Source organism: Spinacia oleracea, chromosome 2 (assembly GCF_020520425.1).
Source record: "Spinacia oleracea cultivar Varoflay chromosome 2, BTI_SOV_V1, whole genome shotgun sequence".
Lineage (NCBI taxonomy): Eukaryota > Viridiplantae > Streptophyta > Magnoliopsida > Caryophyllales > Amaranthaceae > Spinacia > Spinacia oleracea.
In genome coordinates, this window is record NC_079488.1 from 96,365,938 (window position 1) to 96,386,751 (window position 20,814).

General features: G+C 35.7%; 1 protein-coding gene across 1 annotated transcript; it reads right to left on the minus strand.

Annotated features, from left to right (window-relative positions):
- Positions 1 to 1,020: 1,020 nt before the first annotated feature.
- Positions 1,021 to 13,352, minus strand: LOC110803793 (uncharacterized). The gene is made up of 10 exons (XM_022009318.2): positions 13,192 to 13,352; positions 12,952 to 13,056; positions 7,493 to 7,554; positions 7,278 to 7,361; positions 7,152 to 7,183; positions 6,905 to 6,986; positions 2,780 to 3,008; positions 2,285 to 2,512; positions 1,773 to 2,065; positions 1,021 to 1,668 (listed from the first exon to the last, which is right to left on the minus strand). Exons 1-10 carry the CDS (start codon positions 13,213 to 13,215, stop codon positions 1,317 to 1,319), a joined length of 1,491 nt encoding a protein of 496 aa, XP_021865010.1. The 5' UTR covers positions 13,216 to 13,352; the 3' UTR covers positions 1,021 to 1,316.
- Between the last annotated feature and the right edge of the window lie 7,462 nt (positions 13,353 to 20,814).

Below are 20,814 nucleotides of genomic sequence, written 5' to 3' on the forward strand. Positions count from 1 at the left end.
TAGCCGGCACCTCCTATATATCACCACTGCCCTTCATTTAAGTCCTCTAATAAAATAGCATGACGATGATAAAATAGTAATCCGTATTAGTAATACTAGTCCATAGTAAGTAGTTTATTGGTCCGAAGTAGAAGACAATAAGAAACAAACATATTGGTAGCCGAAGACAGAAACGAGGCTGCTTCAAGAATGAATTCTTCATTCGTCTTCCAAATAAGATGATGTAGATTTATAATAACGACGGTCAAACTCTTAAGCAACTTGGTTAATAATATGCCAAATTATGAAAGTAACCATTCAAGTTACAACTATTATAGAAGTATCCTTATATCTGCTACTGTCATTTAGCAATTTTGTTCAAAGTCTTTACTAGGCGGCCCTCTCCTTAATTCTATTGACTCTTAGTAGCCACTTACTTCAAATAACTGCGATTAGGACACGTGTTCTCGCTTCCTAGATTGCGAGCCAAATATCTATGGCCAGCAATGCAATGTAGCAAAACGTGTCAAAAGACCAACTCCACCAAAAAGCTTAAGCTTATGGTTAAAGTCTCAAAATTAGTTTTATACTCTATCACGCCCTCTCACATTAAAGCACTTTAGGCCTGAAGTGTGGATGCGACATAGGACTCCTCATACTCAGCGCAAAATATTCCATTTTGAAAGAAGAGTGGATGAGATTTGAACCATGCTGGCTCTGATACCATATCAAATGACCAACTCAACCAAAAACCTTAAGCTTATGGTTGAAGCCTTAAGATTAGTTTTATACTCTTACAAAATGATCAATATACATTGTACATTAGTTGTTAGATAGATTATAGGGTAAAAAAACCTACTAGTTGTTTACTAATTCTACCATGTCTCTAAAGGCGTAGTGCATGCACTATTAGTAAGCTACATAAACTGTTCTTGTCTTTCATATCCTTAACTCCCTATTGTGTGTGTGCATAGGGGCGTAATTTCATCAACACCACCATGACTACAAAAGAACCATTCATCATCCGCCAAGGAAAAGGTGTTAAAGACCTTCAAAGTTAACCTTCAATTGTTTTATTTCCTTCAATTCTATATCTAATATCCGATATGATTTGTACAAATGTCTCATATTCGGGGGTAAGGTTTCATCCAATTCTCAACAAGATGTAAACAATATCAAATCTTGTTCCGACCCAGAAAAAAACTCGCTATAATTTTCAGCACTAGGCATTTCTACAAGAATTACAATCGTTAAGGTTTAGAGTTCCTGCAGTGGAAGGAGCTCCTGTCATCACTTTCATGTACATCACAAACTGCTTTCGAGAAATTTAAACATTGTCAATTTTGAGGAAAGGAGCCTTCTTGCTCTTGCTGGTCATTCAATGGTGAGTTGACTACAGGAATGTCCAGGCTCCTTCCTTGTATATCAGGAGCAACTTCTCTTACATCCGCTATTCTTGATTCTGTAGCTTGAATATCGTTCCATTGACCATCACCAATCGGATGATCATTACCCTGCTCTGCATCAGATAAACCAACAGCACTATCCTCAGTCACTGGAACTGTTTTTGAGACACTAAGACATGCTTTATCATCAGATGAGTCCACATGCTTAGTCAGTGGACGCGTGTCTTCCATGTCAGAACTAGTTTCTGCCTTCTCAAATACTTGTTTTGTGTCAATTTGCTGCCTGTCATGTAAAGAAAAATGAAACCCCATCAGATGCTACACGTGACTATAAATTGAAAACAAAAACAATACAAGTATACAACTTAACAAGGTTTGTTTATTGACCTCTGAAGCTGCATCTGTAATGCATTCACATAATTCAAAAGCTCTTGCTTCTCATGCAAAGCTGCTGATTCCTTCTCTGCAGCTTCCTTTATTCTGGTTTCAGAATCTGTCTGCGTCATCCTCACCTTCTCCTCCGCTCTCACAACAGCTGCTTCCAATATCACATTACGATCTCTAGCCTTCCCAAGCTCGCTTCTCCATAAATGTGCCTCCTGAATAGCTGAGTCTCGCTGCTTAATCAGTTGCTCTATTTCTTTACTTAGAGCCACCACCTTCTCTTCAGTTTCTCTTGACTGCACCATTCAAGCAGAGTATTCCTTGATCAAACATAATATAGTGATGGACTGTGATTAAAAAAAAAAAAGAGCATGCATGCGGGTGAATTTAGGCCATTGAGGATGCAAAAAAGTAATAACCACACAGAAAGTAATGCTGTAAATGTTTGTTTGGCTTCATCTAGCTCTATCTCCATGAAACTAGATATCTTCAACGGAACACACAAGCAATAATACCTTAACCATAGTAGACTCCAACTGTTTCTTGTAACCCTCTTTGATCTGCTCCTTTTCAGCATAAGCAATTCTCCTTTGGTCATCCATTTTATGAGCTGCAGATGCAGCAGCCTCTGCAGCTTGAGCAGTATCAGATAACTTTTCTGTTAATTCCTTTATTGCAGAATCCCTTCCACGGAGCTCACGAGCCAAGTTCTGCAACTCTTCATCTTTCACCCGTAAAGTTTCCTGAAAAACAATAGGAAATAATCAAATAAAGTCATAACAGGAACTTCAACAAATTTCTTTGTATACGCTTTTGAGCATATATCCTTCATTTTCAAACTTCATAACTCCAAGACACACAATTAGCCGACGACGAAGAATAAGGCAACATTTCAATAAATTGCGAGCCCTGCACCTATTTAGGGTTGATAATTACTGTAAGACCATCATTATATACAACGTGCAGCTTCTACTATGTGCAGTGGGAGTTATAGACTTTTAGGACCATACCTTCAAGATTGCTGTATTGTCCATTTGGCCTTCAGGGGATTTGCTCAACATGGATCCCAGAGCATTTCTTAAGGAAACCTTCATTGCTGCCTCAATTTCTTTTGAGGCCTCCAGTGCAGTTGAATTTGCAGCAGCAACAACAGTAGCAACTGTGCCAAGTTGAGCAGAACCACTTCCACTTAACGAATTTACAGCCTCTTTATGAGCCTTAAGGACTAACTGGGCCGCACTTTTGTCATGTAAAATGGTTTATGTCAGACAAAACCATACAACAAAAAGCCTACATTATGCATCATAAATATGGTCTGCAAAAATTCAATCTTTCGCAGAGAAGACAAGCAATCCAAAACAAACATCACGCAATCAACCAACATAAATCAACATCGAGCACAATTTATTAAGGTCTTCAACCTCACATAAAGAAAGCGATTACACGATGAATACCCAACTAGACTATGAAGTACTGAACAGTTAAAACGTTTATTCCTTATACCAGTCACATGAAAGAAAATGACTAGAAAATGCATCGAATGTGAAGGAAGCACACCATGACAACTAAAAGCAGACAGGTAAGCAGAGCCTTATACAATTACACTTAACCTAAATAGAGTGCACCTAGTCAATAAAAATAGGTTCCTTGAAGGTCAAATTGTTGTGAAAGTATTTGTAACCCAAAAACAGAAAAGGGCTAAAACAAATCGGTCTCTGTTCCATTTTGGATGAGACGGTTTTCATTTTGGAATGTCCCAAATTTATATGATTAAGGTAAAAGACAATTTCTTATTAAGAAAAAACGCAAAAGATAATAATTACCAATGTTGGCCATTTTAGAAAGTGCAAGCCACTAATTTTACACATATTATCACAGTATACTTGTATGCAGTAGGGAATGACTGTAAAGTTGAGTATATCAACATCTAAACTGTAAAAAGCCTACAGATTTCTCCCAACTACGAATAGACGGTCAAAACAGCACTGAAGGTTGCTATTAAGAGGGAGGCCACGAAACAGCGTAGACCTCCACTTTTAGCAGAAACTCAGAAAGTAAGCAAATAAAATACTATAGCTACTGAGGCTAGTCTATCTCACACAGTGTTCGTGGTCAGCTGTGTTATAAAACAATGTTTTTCACTGAGAGATATAGGTTTGCAGTTCGTAGCACACTGGAACCAGACGTAACAGATGTAAGATTGTGGAAAAATTGCAGGTGGCAAATGCTGAAGCACAGACTGAAGAATAGAAGAATGAACCGATTATTAGTGGTAGGTGATGAACCCACTGAGAGATATAGGTTTGCAGTTCGTAGCACACTGGAACCAGACGTAACAGATGTAAGATTGTGGAAAAATTGCAGGTGGCAAATGCTGAAGCACAGACTGAAGAATAGAAGAATGAACCGATTATTAGTGGTAGGTGATGAACCCACAATGACTTTTGAAAACAAATTCATTGCTTTAGTGGGGGTCTCTGCGCCTGATTTGTCTTATTATGATGATAGGCATGTTGTTGGCTCGTCCCTCACTTCAAATCATACACCAATATGGATGAATTTGCACGCGCAGGTCCCCTGATTATCAAGATACAACTTTTGATTTTAAAGGGGAGATAATGAATGTACTCCCACTATAGAAAAGGTTCCCAAGTTTCCAATGAATTGATGGGGGAAAAGAGTCTTTGAGGAAGTTGCTAGCACTTGAGCGGACATCACTACTTTCCGACAAGTGTATGACAAAGCAATAATAGTTTCTAATGGAACATTACTAGTGGAAATTGATGCCACTAAAGATCCTGTTCGTATAATTTGCGTTGAGGATCCTTTTAGGCAGACTATCGAACAGGTGGTTGAATACAACAAGAGGCCACCTTATTGCAATAGTTATTTATAATACGAAATGATTGTTCAATGTTGGCAAATCAAGCCGGTTCCACAAGAAGGCTGAGAATTAAGAAAGTTCCGAGGTAGTTCAGAAACAAAAGGTTGGGAACAATAACCTGACAGCAACGTGAAAAATTCAAAAATTAAATGCCCCAGCTTCCTAGAGGAAATCAGATCACCAGATGCATACTTCACAGAGATGCTTTGCTGAAGAAGCACAGGAGAGTTGGACGACTATATCCAGAGTATTTAAGGACAAGGTATGAAGGTAAGCAATCAAGAAATATTACTTCTGAATCTATGGCTGCCTGTAACCCCAACCCCGTTGATTGGTGGTTTTGACAAACTTATTGGTTGGTGAGAATATATTGGAACAGTTTTGGTAATACTCCTAGACTCCTAGAAGGCCTTCTGATCCGAATTTACTTGATGAGAAAAGTAGCCTGAAATATGAGAAATCTTCTATGCTTGGGAAAATAAGCAAGAAGATGAAGATAGAATCTTCTCAAAGTTTGATAGAGCAATAAGTTGCATGAATGATATAAAATAGGCAGTATGAGATGGATCTTACAATTTTATTGTTCCCGGATCATTCCCTTATGTATTGATTGGACTCCTAACTTTCAGTGAAGCCCTTAATGGCTAAAGTGAAACCCTTAATGGCTAAACCTTTTAGTTTCCTTAATGTCTGGGTAGACCAGTAGAGTAGAGCATCCTAGTTTTTTCTCATATTATCGCAGGAAGGTAGAGAGAAGAAGTTACAGCCACTTACAGGTTGTGATATAGGTTCGAGTTAAAAGTGCAGGGGCAGCTTCGGAGCAGGACAAATAAGCTTTTGACTCAGAAACTGGTCGAGGAATTACAGCAGAAGTTAAAAGTTCAGAACCAGCCCATTGGAGGAGGCATTGTGAAATAAAATCAAAGGACTTGCGGTTGAAGGCTTGAAGCTAAGTGAATCAAACACTAGCCATTTTTATGCACCGATAAAGGCAAGAGTTACTCATAACATCACCAAAATTTAGAGTTATACGAAGTAAATAACATGATAACAACATCATGTCCTTGTATAATTTAAAATAGAAAAAGGGTGAAGGGTGGTCATGGACTAATACGGTAAAGGTCATAGGCCTCATAGATATATAGGGTATAACTCGTACAAGTGCATTCACAGGCCTTCTGTTTTTATTTTCTAGGTGAAGCAGTGTCAGTGCCTACCCTTTCAAGGAGCTTGAACAAAATTTCCTCTGGCATCTGGCTTAATTGTAAATTCGAGCACAACTAGAGTTTACGTTATTGGGTGATGGTGAACGGAAGCCATTTGTTGAGGTATTTGGTTATCTCTGTGGGCAGTTACCAACTTACCATTCAAGTACTTAAGTTTACCTTTTCCTACCAAAGTTGACACTTGACAGTAACAATCACTTGTCCTTATAACTTGAGTTTTTGGTAGACTGCAGTCATACCATCCTTCCACGTAGTCAAATCTTTGAACTCCAAAAAATAAGATCATGCTGTTGAGTTATGCAGAAGACACCTCTTTCTTTGGTAATACTCTTTCAGTTCCATATTTGGTTCCCCCTTTTCTTTTGTGGGGTATAAAAGAGTCACTTTCTCACTCCATCACATCCTATCTCTTTCCAATCCATACTTCCTCAGTTTCTCTTACTAAAATTTCTCTCTATCCATCCACTATGAAATTCTTTTCACTTCTAGCATTTCTCTTACTATGTGTCTTTTAGGAGTGGAAAGTTAAATAATGGGACGGAGGGAATGAATTAATGTTAATTACCCCCAAAAAAGAAAACAAGTGGTTATAAGTTGGCTTTCTCTTCTAGAAACCTCACAAAGGATCCCCCAAACACTAGTCTTCAGGTGGATATGTAGTCAAACACCAATTGAAAGTATTAGACATGAAGTCATTCAGGAAAAAAAGAATTATATTGCAGAACTGAAATAAAAAGTATGGACCACATCAAGAGAAGAGAAAATGAACAAAAAATGCCTCCTAATAGTTAGTTGCTTGGATATAATAAGTCTTCTGACCTCTTAACCTTCTTTATGTTTAGGCAACTCAGGCAAGCATGTGATTAGGCATATACATGCTCGTGAATGTGTCTATCAGCAAGAAAATGGATATGATAGTGTGCATTATCAGTTAAAGAGAGGCGATTGATGAACATGTGGAGAGAAACAACGATCAAGCCTTCTTCATAAACAAATTAAAAGAAAATGCAGCAAAATGGACTTACTGTAAAGTTGACACCCAAGCTCTTGCAGCACCTGGAGTTTCTGCACAAAGGAAATAGTCCTTCTTCTGCGGGGTTCCGATATCTGTATGTTCTGTTAAGTATGATTGTTATTTCTTTCTCATCCACCTCCCCCCAAAAAAAAGATTTTCTCCATTAAAATTGTGGGGATCCGAATTGAAATGTAATCTACCAGTTACATAATCTAATACTGCATACAAATTTAACGTCAGATAAATCATATGGATACAGATGCAACACCCGTCATACTTTGGTAGTCCCCTGAAATATGAAAATCACAAGTCAACATCTCCTCTACACATAGAACAAAGACAATCACTTAGTAAACCATAGAAGATGAACTAGCATATCATACTGGAAATTCACAGGTGACAAGGTAATCGTGCTATTTGCGTCAAATAAAATGGTCCCCTTGACATTTGGCTCATTTCTCTTTAACCTGAAATAAATGGAATAAGTAATGGGGAGCTACACATGGGGAAAGAGGTCAAAGGACCCAAAAACATAAAAATAAAAACTAAAATTTTAGCAACTAAGAATATAAACAATATGGCCCATGATACTACTTACTTGTATTCCATTTTCCCTGTACTAGGATCTAAAATCATCCATCTCTCATTCCATTTCCTCAACTGCAAAATAGAAAGTACATGAATAACAAAGTATTAGCATAAATATTATGCTTTGAACAAACATTTTGAAAGTTCTTTATAAATCATAACTCAAGTGTTAAATTGGTGTCAAATTCAAATAACCTATGTAATTATTATAGCCAATGAATAATTCCATACAGGGAAATGCTAAAACTGGTAATTGAAGGCTCAACACAGAGTGCAGTAACAAATAATCGGCCTTTACAAATTATAAGATGGAAATGTCGATTCTAGGCATAGAAGGTTCACCAAGCCGTTACAGAGCTTTTCATCGGGGCCAGATTCTATATCTAAGGAACCTGTTACTTCGAGACATGAGAAAGCCAGTTTTCTTTTCGACCTATTCGCAATTCTTGTGGGATTACCAAAAAGAGTAACGACATAAGTTAAGTTCCATGAAAACATTAACAAATCACTCAAGGGCAATAAAGCTCAGTCACACCATCAAGTTAACTGCATTCTTCTATACCTAAATGATAAATAAACTGAATTATACACCAGTGACATAGGAGCTATGAAATATATACTCCCTCTCTTTGTTATAGTAACAACAGTTGACTTTCACACTTGTTAATGCACAACTTTATCAATCAATATCTTTTATTGTATATAAGTAAAAATTATACAAAATCGGTATTGTGAAAATATAAATTCACATGATCTAACAAAATCACACATGACTACGTTTTAGCTTATATATAAATCACCAATGATGGTAAAAAGAAAGTTAAATAGTGTAAAATTCAAACTGTTGCAATCATAACGGAGGGAGTATGTTAAGAAATTAGAAGAACACTGGAAAGATTGTCTGGCTGGAGCAGGATGGCTGTATTTTAATGCTGTTGTTGTCTTGTGATCTATTGTGGAATAAAGTAACTTTTTTAGCTTCTTTTTGTGTTAAGGCGGCAGGGAGTTATCCAAAATACTCTATAGGGGAGATACAAATTAATTGGGCTAACTTGTAGATATATTTTCTGTCTCTTCGTGACTCCTTGTCCTCTTGATATTCTTTTACTAGTGCAATTTAATAAAACACTTACATTTTTTCTAATAAATAAAAAAGATGTCTGATGATCTGATCCTTGATCCTAAACAGTGGAGACCAAAGACCAATACTTGAAGGATTACTATTAATTAAATAGAACTGTCTTGTCGGATCATCATGTCATGCAGCTCTAGCTCATGAAATTCATTCTATTACTAGATGATCCTTTTTTTCTTATCAGCCCCTTTATGGGTAAAGGTCAGGAGGTTGATCGGTGGTCTCCTGTTTGATAGGAGTATAGATAAAAAATGCGGTATCGGGATCATTCGCGGAGTCTCGGTAATGGAAATGATGCGTTAGTCGCGGACCGTGTCGCGGTTGTCGCGTAGAAATTTGAAATTTGAAAAAGAAGCCCCATGTCGGCCCCATTCACTATCTATCCTAGTTCCCCTCCCCTAAACTGTACACATGACATAATTAAAATGAATTCCTTTGTCTACCTTCACTTTCCTCTCTTGTTTTAGATTTGAAAATGGAGTTCTCTACTCTATTTCAATGGAATTTATCCATTTCTTTCCTTTTTCCCTTTCTTTTTGTCGACAACATGGGGAATTCGGCTGAAAACCGAGTAGATGTGAGGTTTATAACGTTTAATGCGGAAAAAATTCGTTCGGATCGGTTGCACCGGCCGAGATCTCGGCGTTTTTAAAAACACCTTTACAACTCGGGATATCTCGTATCGCCAGCCTCCAAAACCTTGTTAACTCGGGCGATACGAGTTAACTCGGGCGAGTTTTTACATCATGGATAGGAGCCATATGTTAACTACAAGTACAGGAAAGGGAAGGATTCATTAGATGATTGTTAGTAAAAGACAAAAATGGAGGACACGGACGGAGGAATACTACTTGTATCCAAAATTCTATATAGTAGTAAAATTTGCAAGTGGCAGCAAAGGAGGATCAGAATTGAAATCCTGTAAGGGATATCTAGTCTCAACAGATGAACGTACCCATGGTGACAACAGTAAATCAAAAGGAACAACAAAGGAGAAAACGAGAAAATACTTGAGGTCCCATCCAAGTTTCCATGAATGTTTAAGGTAGGGAAGTCAATTCTCTCTCTAAATGGGTTCTCTTTCTCTACCTAGGAGACTGTCTAATATCCGTCAGTGAGAGGCGAAGTGATTCACCCTTCCTCTTATTTATAGCGGGGACCAAGTGGGGTGAGAGGTTGTTAAGGACTGCAGAGCGAATACTTCCCAAAATATTTCCCTTTTAAGCCCAAAGTTTTTCTGTAGGGCCATCAAATTAAAAATAGGTATAGGTCACTATTCTAGAGTTCATAAAAGGTGCACCTTTAACAACTAGAATAGTCAAATGAACCAATGCTTTAGCTAACTTTAACGAACACTAATCAAGGATGAAGAAACTTTAAGAACGGAAAGTGTGGACCGCTCATGCGATCTTTACTACTCACTGAAAGTTGGCTATAATGCCAATCCCAATAAACAGTGAATTTCCTCGGTAGTGGCAAGCAAAAAAACCGGTAGTGCTGGCCCTTCTCTAACCTAGGATTAGCATTGTTTATTTGTTCCCCTTTATTATTCAAGGCTTATGATCTCGTTCAATAACTTACGAACGATTTAGATAACAAGTCTCTTTAGCCAAAGCATGAGCTCCCTTAAAGACAAAATCTTTTAGTATAAATACCCTAAACTTTGAAACACATAATGTACATGTTCTATCTGTGGTCTTCCAGATACAGACAAACTACTTGATCTCAGTGTCAGAACTCAGCCCCAAAAAACCTTCATGTAGGGGTGCAAATGAGCCTATACGTTTGTGAACTACTCGCAAACAAACTCGCTCAAAGCTCGTCAAAACTCATTTGATAAGCAAATAAATAAGCTTGAACAAAAAATGTAAACTCGTTAAGTAAACGAGAAAAACTCAAACAACTTCATGTGCGGCTCGTTCATGTTCGTGAACAACTCGTTTAAGTTCTTTTGTAAGCGTGATTATGTTCAAGTATAATTTGTTCAAGCTCGAAAAAATGTATAACATTTTAAAACTATTTTGGTTTCTCTCTATATCTTTTAAATGAAATCAAAATTTTCGACCATATATTTTTATAATAGAAAGATTTGAAAAAACTTAATAAATTAAATGGATGCATAAATTTTGTTTTAAGGTAATTGGAGGCTCGTTTATTTTATCAAGCTCGACTTGAGCTCGTTCAAGCTAGAGTTCAGGCTCGAAATGCAAACTAGCTTGTTCATGAACAATGTTCGAACAAACCAAATTCTTAACGAGCCAAACTCGAACAAGAATTTTTCAATACTCGTTCAAGCTCGGGCTTGAACACTAATAATCCTTATCAAGCTCAGCTAAGACTAAATCTCGGCTCGGCTCGATTCGACTCTTTTGCAGCCCTACCTTCACTAAGTTGGACGATCAGCTTATAACCACAAAGGATAAAATCCCGACATTTAACCCAAAAGAGGGGTGGAAAATCACTACGCTACATCTTGGCTCCTTGATAAAAGTGAAAGGAAGCAAATTAGCAAGTGTCAAACAAAACGATTGGATGAACTATAACAGGCATCCTCCTTTTGCCCGGTGAGACCTAGCATGGATAGCATCATGTATAAGGCTATTTCTAGGATATTGCACTACAACCTCTCCCTAGCATGGTTGTACTTCCCTCCTCATTAACATAAGTTCGCACATCAGTGACATCACCGCATATCATGCTCGGACATTATTGATCCAATCATTGTCATCCTTTGACGGGCTACATCATCACCCCCCCCCCCCCCGTGACACTATATGCACCTAACACTACCATTAACTCTCCCTAAATTTACCTTACTTATATTTCTTCTAACCATTTAGTTTGTTCTTCGCCAACTTCTCCCTCGAAAAGAGAAAATCCTCATCCACCCTGCGAACCTCACAGGTGTGCACACTATTCATCCATTAGAAGAGTACATAATAAGCGTTTTAGTGATCCACAAACATTAAATCATGATATTCCATCTTGTTTTACAAAATGTGAACTAGTACAGATTGTGTTATTAGTAGTACGAACTATTATACTTCGTATAATATACACATAATTTAAAAAGATTTTTACAAAGAAATGCTTCACGCACACATGATGTGCACGCCTTTGCTTCCCTTGAGTGCTTCAGCGTTCAGCCTAGACCCTTAGTGTAGTTACCTGAAACTTCTTACAGTCTTCATTTTTATCAACTACATTCAAATACCAAGACAGTAACATTTGTCCCCAATATTAAATAGTAGGAAGTTTAATCATGTGTGAAGTTTAATCGTAGAGTTCTTTGATTAATTAGAAAAAGTGGAAACTTGAACTTACATATGTTCAGCTTCCTACAATATGAAGGTGACAACTCCTGGTTGAAGTACACATTCATCCCAACCCTACCCAACCCAAACCAATTGTCATGGTCACTTTCGTTTCCTCATGCAACTCTTGTATGCATTAAAAATAGCAGATCTACTTTGGCCTTTGGGCTGGCAGAGCCCAGCCTCCTTTGGAATTTTTAAGGGTCATTAGATTTATCTAAAATATACATGAAGACCTTTATTTTTGGCCCAAGATACGCCATTGTCCATTAAGCTTGCTTAGAACTACATACTTTTATATTTTCTATTACAACTTTGAAGTTTTTAGTTCACATTTTGTAAATCTACCTTTCAAAGAAGTCAAGTATGGTGTTTTGAGGAAACAATAAAAACCTGTACATAGACACCTCTACTTCAACTCCATGGGAGGCTAAAAATCTTGATAGGATACTGCTTAAAGTTGTAAAGGTACAAACCTACACTAACAACCAAGTCAATTCAATAATCTCTCTCTACAATGTCCTTCAAATTGTTGCCTAACGCCATCTACGCAAAACTCATCACCTGGGCACCAAACTTACAGGTTATTCCTGGTTGTTTCACTTGCTTGTGAACTCTTAAAATAGCTACTTAGTTAGGTATTGATAGAGTAGACTGCTTCCTAGTTCCTACAGCATCAGGTCAGTAATCAGATACTTGTATTTGTACTCAATTGGTGACGGTCATAAATCTCATAATGTATAACTGATTGTATCAGATACTTCCTAGTTCCTACAACCGCAGCATGTCGAAAAAACTCTATCACCTCTCATCTATTTGGATCACTTAATTTAAGATTTCAACATAAATACTACGTTTTTAGTAATCATAGAGCAGAAATTCCATCACATTGATCAATCACTAGGTTCTCTAATCCCATCACATTGATCAACTAAAATCCATAATTATGAAATTCTGAAAAAACATAATATTTTAAACAAAAGAACAAAGGAGATAGAATTAACGAAAAAAGGAAATTACAGTTTCAGATCGTTTATAAAGAGGGCCTTGTAACAGATTTCGACCCGAATTCGAAGCTAATTGCCGCTTGATCTTCTGAAGGCTGGCTTCTGTATCCTCAGTTATCTGCAAAAATAACAAAAATAATAAAATGAATTCAATTCGATGGCATTTCGGAAAGCTACATCAATTGATTGGTAAAAGAGAAGCTAAATTGATTAAGATCAAAGAGGAAAAGGGAGGAGAGAGAGAGAGACGAACCGCAGGAGCTCCGTTTGTCGCCATTGATGAATTTGATTGAGCTTAAAAGGAGAGAGTGCAAAAATGGGGGGTTTGCTTAGGTTTTGTTTTCCGGTTAAGATGTCGTTGGAGCTTGGAAGTTATGGACTACTCAGGAGTAGAATGGTAGCGTTAGACTTGTACTTTGGTGATACTACCGCAAATATGATGGTGCAGGGGTGTGCAAAGTGCTCTTGGTGCACTGGTGCCCAAACGACATGCAATAAATATAAAACACGGATATCTTGTTGAATTCGGAGAAGAAAAGAACAAACGTTGTTTTTTTGATAAAAAAAGAACAAACGTTGTTCTTTTGTTAAAAAAAAAACAAACGTTGTTCTTTTGTTAAAAAAAAGAACAATGACTGCTCTGTCCCTTTTTTTTCGTTCTTTTGTTTTTCACTCTATTTTTCTGGTATATATACCTTCTTTTTTATAATTTTCAAATCAGAATTTGTGAAGAGGGGAGAGAAAAACTATGGAAATGAGAGAGAAACTGTGAAGAGGAGAGAGAAAGTAATGGAAAATTCTCAGATATTGGTTGATTTTTCTACTTCAATATCAAATTCTATTGATTCTTCTTCTTCAAATTTGAATTCCTCTGCTGATAATCCGATTTGTGAAGGTAATTTTTCAATTTTTTAAAACGAATTACTTATTTATGATGATTTTGATTTCCATGTTCATTATTTTCATCATTTCAATTTATTTTGATTTTTTTGATCATTTCGATTTCTGCATTTCTCAATAACCTTGATTAATGTATTTTGATTCTATATTTTGATAATTTTGATGATTAATGTATCTTGATTATATATTTCTGATGATTTTGATTTCTGTTCTTTTTTCGATTTTATATGCTCTTTTAGTCTTATCTTTTGTTCTTTTATATATTGGTTCTCATATATGTATTAAGAGATTGTAATAATACAGAAAGTAATTATTGAACATGTTGTTCTTTTTTGCTTTAGGTTGTTGTTCTTTGTTCTTTTTTGCTTTAACTTGTTGTCCTTTTGATATTACACACTTCAGATCAAATTGTTCTTTTACCATTTTTGTTGTTCTTTTATTTATTTTTTTTGTTCTTTTTTCACATGGTTAAAATAAGTGTTCTACATGATATGTTCTTTTCTGCTATTTTTAATGTTCTTTTTCTTTACTTTATTATGTTCTTTTATGCTATATTGTTGTTCGTTTTTTTATTGGTAATGTTGTTTTACATGGTTAAAATAAGTGTTCTACATGATATGTTCTTTTCTGTATTTATAATGTTCTTTTTCTTTATTTATAATGTTCTTTTAGGTTCATCCTCTTTTTGTTCTTTTGAGGAATTGCTCTGTTTATTCAGCCTTTCTTCTTGTTCTTTCAGCTGTTTTTGAAGATTTAACATCATTTGTTGCGGGTCAAGTAAAAGCTTCCTTTGCTCTTCAATGTTGTACTTTTGAAAAAAGAACAAACATAAAAGAACATTAAGATTTATATCTAATAAACATAAAAGAACAGAACAACAAAACCCAAAAAAAAAAAAAAAAACAAGTGCACCGTTCTTATCATGAACATGGCTTGTATTTCTTCTCCTTCCCCCTCTTTTTTTTATTTTTTTTATTTTTCATTTTCTATATATATAATATTTCTCCTATTGGATTCATAACTTCTCATTTTAGAAATACATTCTTGAGAGAGAAAGAGGAGTGCTTTTAGTTTCTCCCAACAAAAGAGAGATTTTATGAGAGAGAAAGTTCAAAATAAATTTTCTCCTCCTTCTTTCTCTGAAATGTGATTTTAATTGAATTACGTTTACAAAAACTAGTTTATTAAGCGAAATACTATTTCAATTTCGCTATTTTTTGAATTTTTTTATTCATTCAAAGAGGTTTATGCTGTTGATGAAGGTGCATCGGGTGATTAAGGTAAATTTTCTCGTTCTTAATTCTATGTTCTTTTTAAATTTTAATGTTCTTTTCTTATAACTTTCTATTTCTGTGGCATCAAAACAGTGTGTTCTTTTTTAGAATCAGCAATTGTTCTTTTTACATATTTATAGTGTTGTTTTCAGATATCTTTTGATAAATAAAATAACGGAATTAGAACATAAATTGGTTGAAAAAGAACATTTCCAGAACTTAAAAGAACAAGAAAAAATATAGATCTGGTTTTAATGTTCATCAAAGGTTTGTCGTTTTATTTTTTAATTAGAACATAAATTGGTTGGAAAAGAACATTTCCAGAACTTAAAAGAACAAGAAAAATTATAAATCTGGTTTTAAAGTTCATCAAAGGTTCGTCGTTTTATTTTTTAATTAGAACATACTGTAAATTGGTTGGAAAAGAACATTTCCAGAACTTAAAAGAACAAGAAAAAATATAACTGCTTTTTATATTTGTACCTTTTGTCTGATTTGTCAATATTAGTGTTCTTTTTGTTAGTGTTCTTTTTGTTAATGTTCTTTTTGTTAATGTTCTTTTGTTAATGTTCTTTTTTTTTTGCGGTTTTATTTTTGTTGCGTTTTATTGTTATTTATGTGCGTTTTGGGACAGGTGCACCAAGAGCACCATGCACACCCCTGCACAATCTGAGCGTTGGACTAGTAGTAGATCCGGCAATGTAATATACTAAACTCCCTCTGTCCACATTGATGGTGAGAGCATGAGATTGAGGTTGCATAAGGATCTTACCAAAATAAGTTATTGAGAATTAGTCCGTCTATCAGGTTGATGATATCAATGAATGTTATGAAATTCGAAAAGAATTATGAATGATTGAGGAATACGATGGAGTTGAGAATAGAAATCGACAAAATGACATGTCTGTAAAACCAGGTAGTATGAACTAAGTTTCTGGAAGCTAGATTGATTATGATAAAGGCATGCTTGATGGCTTAGCATGATCCGCCAAATCCGAGGTTTGTAGACTTAAAATACTAAGGATAAGTAGCGAAGTCGTATATTTACAATGTATTTCCTGTCACGTGATTGGACTCGAACCCCTGCAACGAACGTAGCCAACGAAGTTACTTGGCGTAGAAGAAAAGATCGGAGATCGAAATCGAAACGAATCAAATAACGAAAGTCAACGACAAGATTCCTGCAACAAAGAGGCCAATAGAAAATGAAAGCGAAATATCTCTAACGATATGATGTATGAATATAATAACTATGTTTTCTACGAATGATTATGTTATGGTCAACCATGATCGTATGTTAGATTAAATGATTGTTCCAAGTATGATTTCAAAGAATGTCGATTGGTCAAAGGTTCAACTGAGCTCCAGTTTCGAGGACGAAACTCTTTCTAATGGGGTAAGAGTGTAATACCCCGAATTTTTAAAACTCGATTAATTATGCTTAATTATTTTATTTAATTTAAAAACATTTTAAATCCTAATTTCGAACTTATTTTAATTAACTAAGTTTTATTTCGCTTGAATTTCTAATATTATTACACGAATTACTATTTTTAGATTTTTTTTTTTAATTTAACTCCATATTTACGAGCTTAATCTTAATATTTTCGGATCTTAAATAATTTCGAAACGTTCTTATCTTTATTCAAAAACTAAACTTATTTTTCGTTAATGATATTTTTTTTAAGAATTATTTCAAAAATTGGTTTCTATTTTAACAAAAGTTTTAGTTCACGATTTATTTTTCAGATTATAAAATTTAATCTCGTATTTTTGAGAATAATTACGTTTTAAATACTTCGTAACTTATAAAAGATTTTAAAATAACGTTTTCGTTAACGACTTATTAGGAAACTAAATTCAATTACTTGCACTTTATAAATACTTTCGGAAATTAATTTAGTCAAAATTATTATTTTAGTAATTAAATTCTGAAATTTTCCAAAATTACTAAAAGTGCCTTTTCAACACAAAAGTCAGTTTTCTTCTCCTTCTTCCTCACGCCATTTCCATGGGAGTCAAAACTCCACTTGTCATCACCCCAATACAACTCAAGCCTTACTCATCAAACCTACTTGAATATGTGGAAATCTAGAACTAGAATAGCTCATCTTAATCATCAATTTCTTTCATTCAATCTCTTCCACTTGTCAAAGGTATCAAGCTGAGTTGTTGCATCCATGGAGCCCCATAACAACTATAAATAGCTGCTCAATCAGCCCAAAAGAAACACAACTCAGATTTCAATTTCAATTTCAACTTCAATTTCAATTTCAATTTCCAAATTAAAATCACTCACCACCACTGTCTGCCTCGCCGGAAACCACCACCACCGCGACCAACCAACACCTCCCTAACCTCACAACACCGCCACGACCGCCCAAACCACCCAACGCCACCACCCACTCCATTCGCCGCCACGCACAACCTCCCCTGGCTTTCTCCTTCTCGGCTTCTTCTCTCCCCTGTCTTTCTTCTTCCGCGGCCACGCTGCCAGCACCGCCCCTCCAGGCGTGTCTCTTCTGCCTTACCCAGCCTCGCCGGCGTTCCTTCGATAGAAAACCGCCGCCCAGCCGCCGTTCCTTCCTCCTCTCCTTTTCCCTTCGTGTCTCCCCTGCTTCGCGTCCCAGCCCTCCTCTGTTTCTTGTTCGAGATTCCTAGGAAACCAAAAACCCCATTTGGTTTTACTGCTTTTAATTTCTTGAACCCTTGTTTAGCCCAATATCCTAAAGTATTTGTTTGGCCCAATATCCTAAAGTAAGCCCTATTCCTTTATTTAAACACTCATGTTAATATTTCATGAAAATCAATTGTTATTTATTTTAATCATCTAAATTTAAATGATAATTTAAGATTTATATTTTAGCTGAAAATTTGATTTAAATAATATTTCGTTAATTTAGGTGATTAAATAATATTCCATCAATTTATATATATATATATATATATATATATATATATATATATATATATATATATATATATATATATATATATATATATATATATATATATATATATATATATATATATATATATATTTAATTGAAATTTCGTTTAATAATATTATCAATAATTTTATAAAAATTATATTTTTATTAAATTCATTATTTCCAAATTCACTATTTATAAATTTATTATTTATAAAATATTGATTTTAAAGTAGTTACCGTTTTAATACTAATTCAACAATTTAATATTTTGAAAGAATTCAGACTCGGAGCTCAGAAAGAACGAACCAAGGGCAAAGCTTAGCAAATCGTGGAATTGAGGTAACGGTTATTGCTAGTACCCGCAATCCCTTCAAAATGTATTTATGTACGAATGATGTTATGAATGATTGATGTTTTATAATGATGTTTTATGATTTGCGGGATTACAAGTATGTTTTGATTGAATTGATTTACGATAATGCAGCTTTATGCAAAGTATTGATTTAATGACTTATTATTCCTGAAAGTAATGATTTTATGAAATAACGAGATTTAATGGTTTTATTGAACCACCCTGAATGAATGAGATTTTCCTGATTAATGTCCCATTAAAAGAAATGTAAACATGATAAAGAAAAGTGTAAGAACTGGTCAAGTTCCCCTGATATGGAGCCCAGGCTCCCCCTGATAAGAAGCACTAGCTTCCCCTAATATGGAACCAAGGTTCCCCCTGATAAGAAGCACTGGCTTCCCCTGAAATGGAACCAAGGTTCCCCCTGATAAGAAGCACTTGCTTCCCCTGTTATGGAGCACTGGCTCCCTCTGTTATGAAGCACTGGCTTCCCCTGTTCGTAGGAGACGTCCTACCATGTTTCCTGTAAAGTCCTAACGACCAGAATAATACTGTTAAAAGGAAAAAGATTAGTGAAATAATGTTCCTGAAATAATGTTCCTGAAATGATGTTCCAAATGATGCTTTTGAAATGATGATTTATTAAATGTTTTACTATATTCTATCCTCCCTGTTTATTGAATAAAATGAATTGAAATGATGTTACGATGCTAGGGTAATTCGTTACTGAGTCTTCGGCTCACCGTTTTGTTTTCTGTTTTAGGTACTGCTGGGGACCACGGAAACGAGTAGTGGCGAGGATTTCACTATAGCAAAGTTCACCTAAGTAAATGTTAAGTTGTAACAAGTTTAAGTATGACTCTGGATTAAGTTATGTACTTTGATTAAGGAATTAAAAAGGATTATTATGTTAATTTTGGAGTTTAATAGCTTATGAATGATAGTTGCCTTGTAATTCCCAAAAAGGAGTTACGGCAGGTAATGTCCCGACCGAATTAGGTTAATTCCGCTGCTAAGTATGTTTAATAAGTGATTTAGAGGTCGGGGTGTTACAGTTTGGTATTCAGAGCAAAGGTTCTGGACCATAAGTGCTAAACCTTACGGGTTTTGCGCATAGTAGAATTCAATAGGCTTTAAGCAAAGAGTTTTAAGGAATAAGTTAAAAAGAAAATGTTAAAATCATGTTAAGTTAAAATGAAATGAGTGTGAGTGTAGGAACGGGCAGAAAAGGGATTATTTTCCTGTTATCTATGTGCTCCTGATCAAGTATATTATGCAGAATGTCAACTATCGAGGCGACTAACGATATTAACGGTGGAGCGCACCACGAGCACAACGTCCATGTCAACGATGACACTATCTACGAGGATGTCGCCCACGATGATCCCTATGACGATCAACCTATCGAAGATCACAAAGAAAGGATGGAACGATTAGAAACCATTAGCACGATGTTAGCTGAATTAATCAAAGATTCTCATAAACAGAAATCGGCGAATGCGAACGAAAATGCATCAATGTTCAAGAAGTTTTCATCCCTGAACCCACCATCTTACGATGGCAAGCCCGACCCTGTAGAATTCGAGGATTGGATTAATCGCATAGATCAGTTGTTTGAAACCTTGCAATGTCCTAAGGAATGGAGAGTCGATTTCGCTGTGTTTTACTTAACGGGTCAAGCAAGTTTATGGTGGAAAGTTAATAAGGAAAGGAAGAATGAGCCTAGATTTGGTTGGACCGAACTGCAAAAGTTACTAAGAGATAAGTTTTACCCACCATCCCTGAGGAAACAAAAGGAAGACGAGTTTTTGCACTTGCAACAAGGAACAATGAGTGTTATGGAATATGCAAACAAATTCATGGAATTATCAAGATTTGCACCGGAGCTGGTATCGACAGAGCAATCCAGGATGAACCATTTTGAGCGAGGTCTTACCAAGATAGGTTGGCAACTCAAAGGTTTACTTCCTATCAAGATATGGTTGATATTGCAGTTAATGTTGAACGAGTTGTATTACTTCGAGAAGCGCAAAATGTTGGTGATAAAAGGAAGAATGATAATCAAAACCATGGAGGAGCTAAACGGCCAAACCAAGGAAACCATAATTATAGAAGGAACGATAGTAGAGACCAAGGTTATAATGATAGAGCAGCTCGTAATGTATGGTGTGCTAAGTGTGGAAAGAGAAACCATACCGAAAGTGAATGTCGTGCAGGAACGAAGACGTGTTATCGATGTGGAGGAAAAGACCATTTTGTCAGGGACTGCCCTAAACCACCTCCCACAGATACTGGAAGAACAACCTCAACCAATCATGAACGAAACAACAACAATGCTAGGGTTAATCATGATCCACCACGACCACCAATATCTGGAAAAGCTTATATGATGAGAGCTGACAAGGAAGAAGAAGATG

Coding starts and splice junctions, on each gene's coding strand:
- LOC110803793 (XM_022009318.2), bottom strand. CDS start 13,215: ATGGCGACAAACGGAGCTCCTGCG. Junction 13,057..13,191: donor CGACAAACGGAGCTCCTGCG/GTTCGTCTCTCT, acceptor TTATTTTTGCAG/ATAACTGAGGATACAGAAGC. Junction 2,066..2,284: donor TGGAGTCTACTATGGTTAAG/GTATTATTGCTT, acceptor TGAATGGTGCAG/TCAAGAGAAACTGAAGAGAA.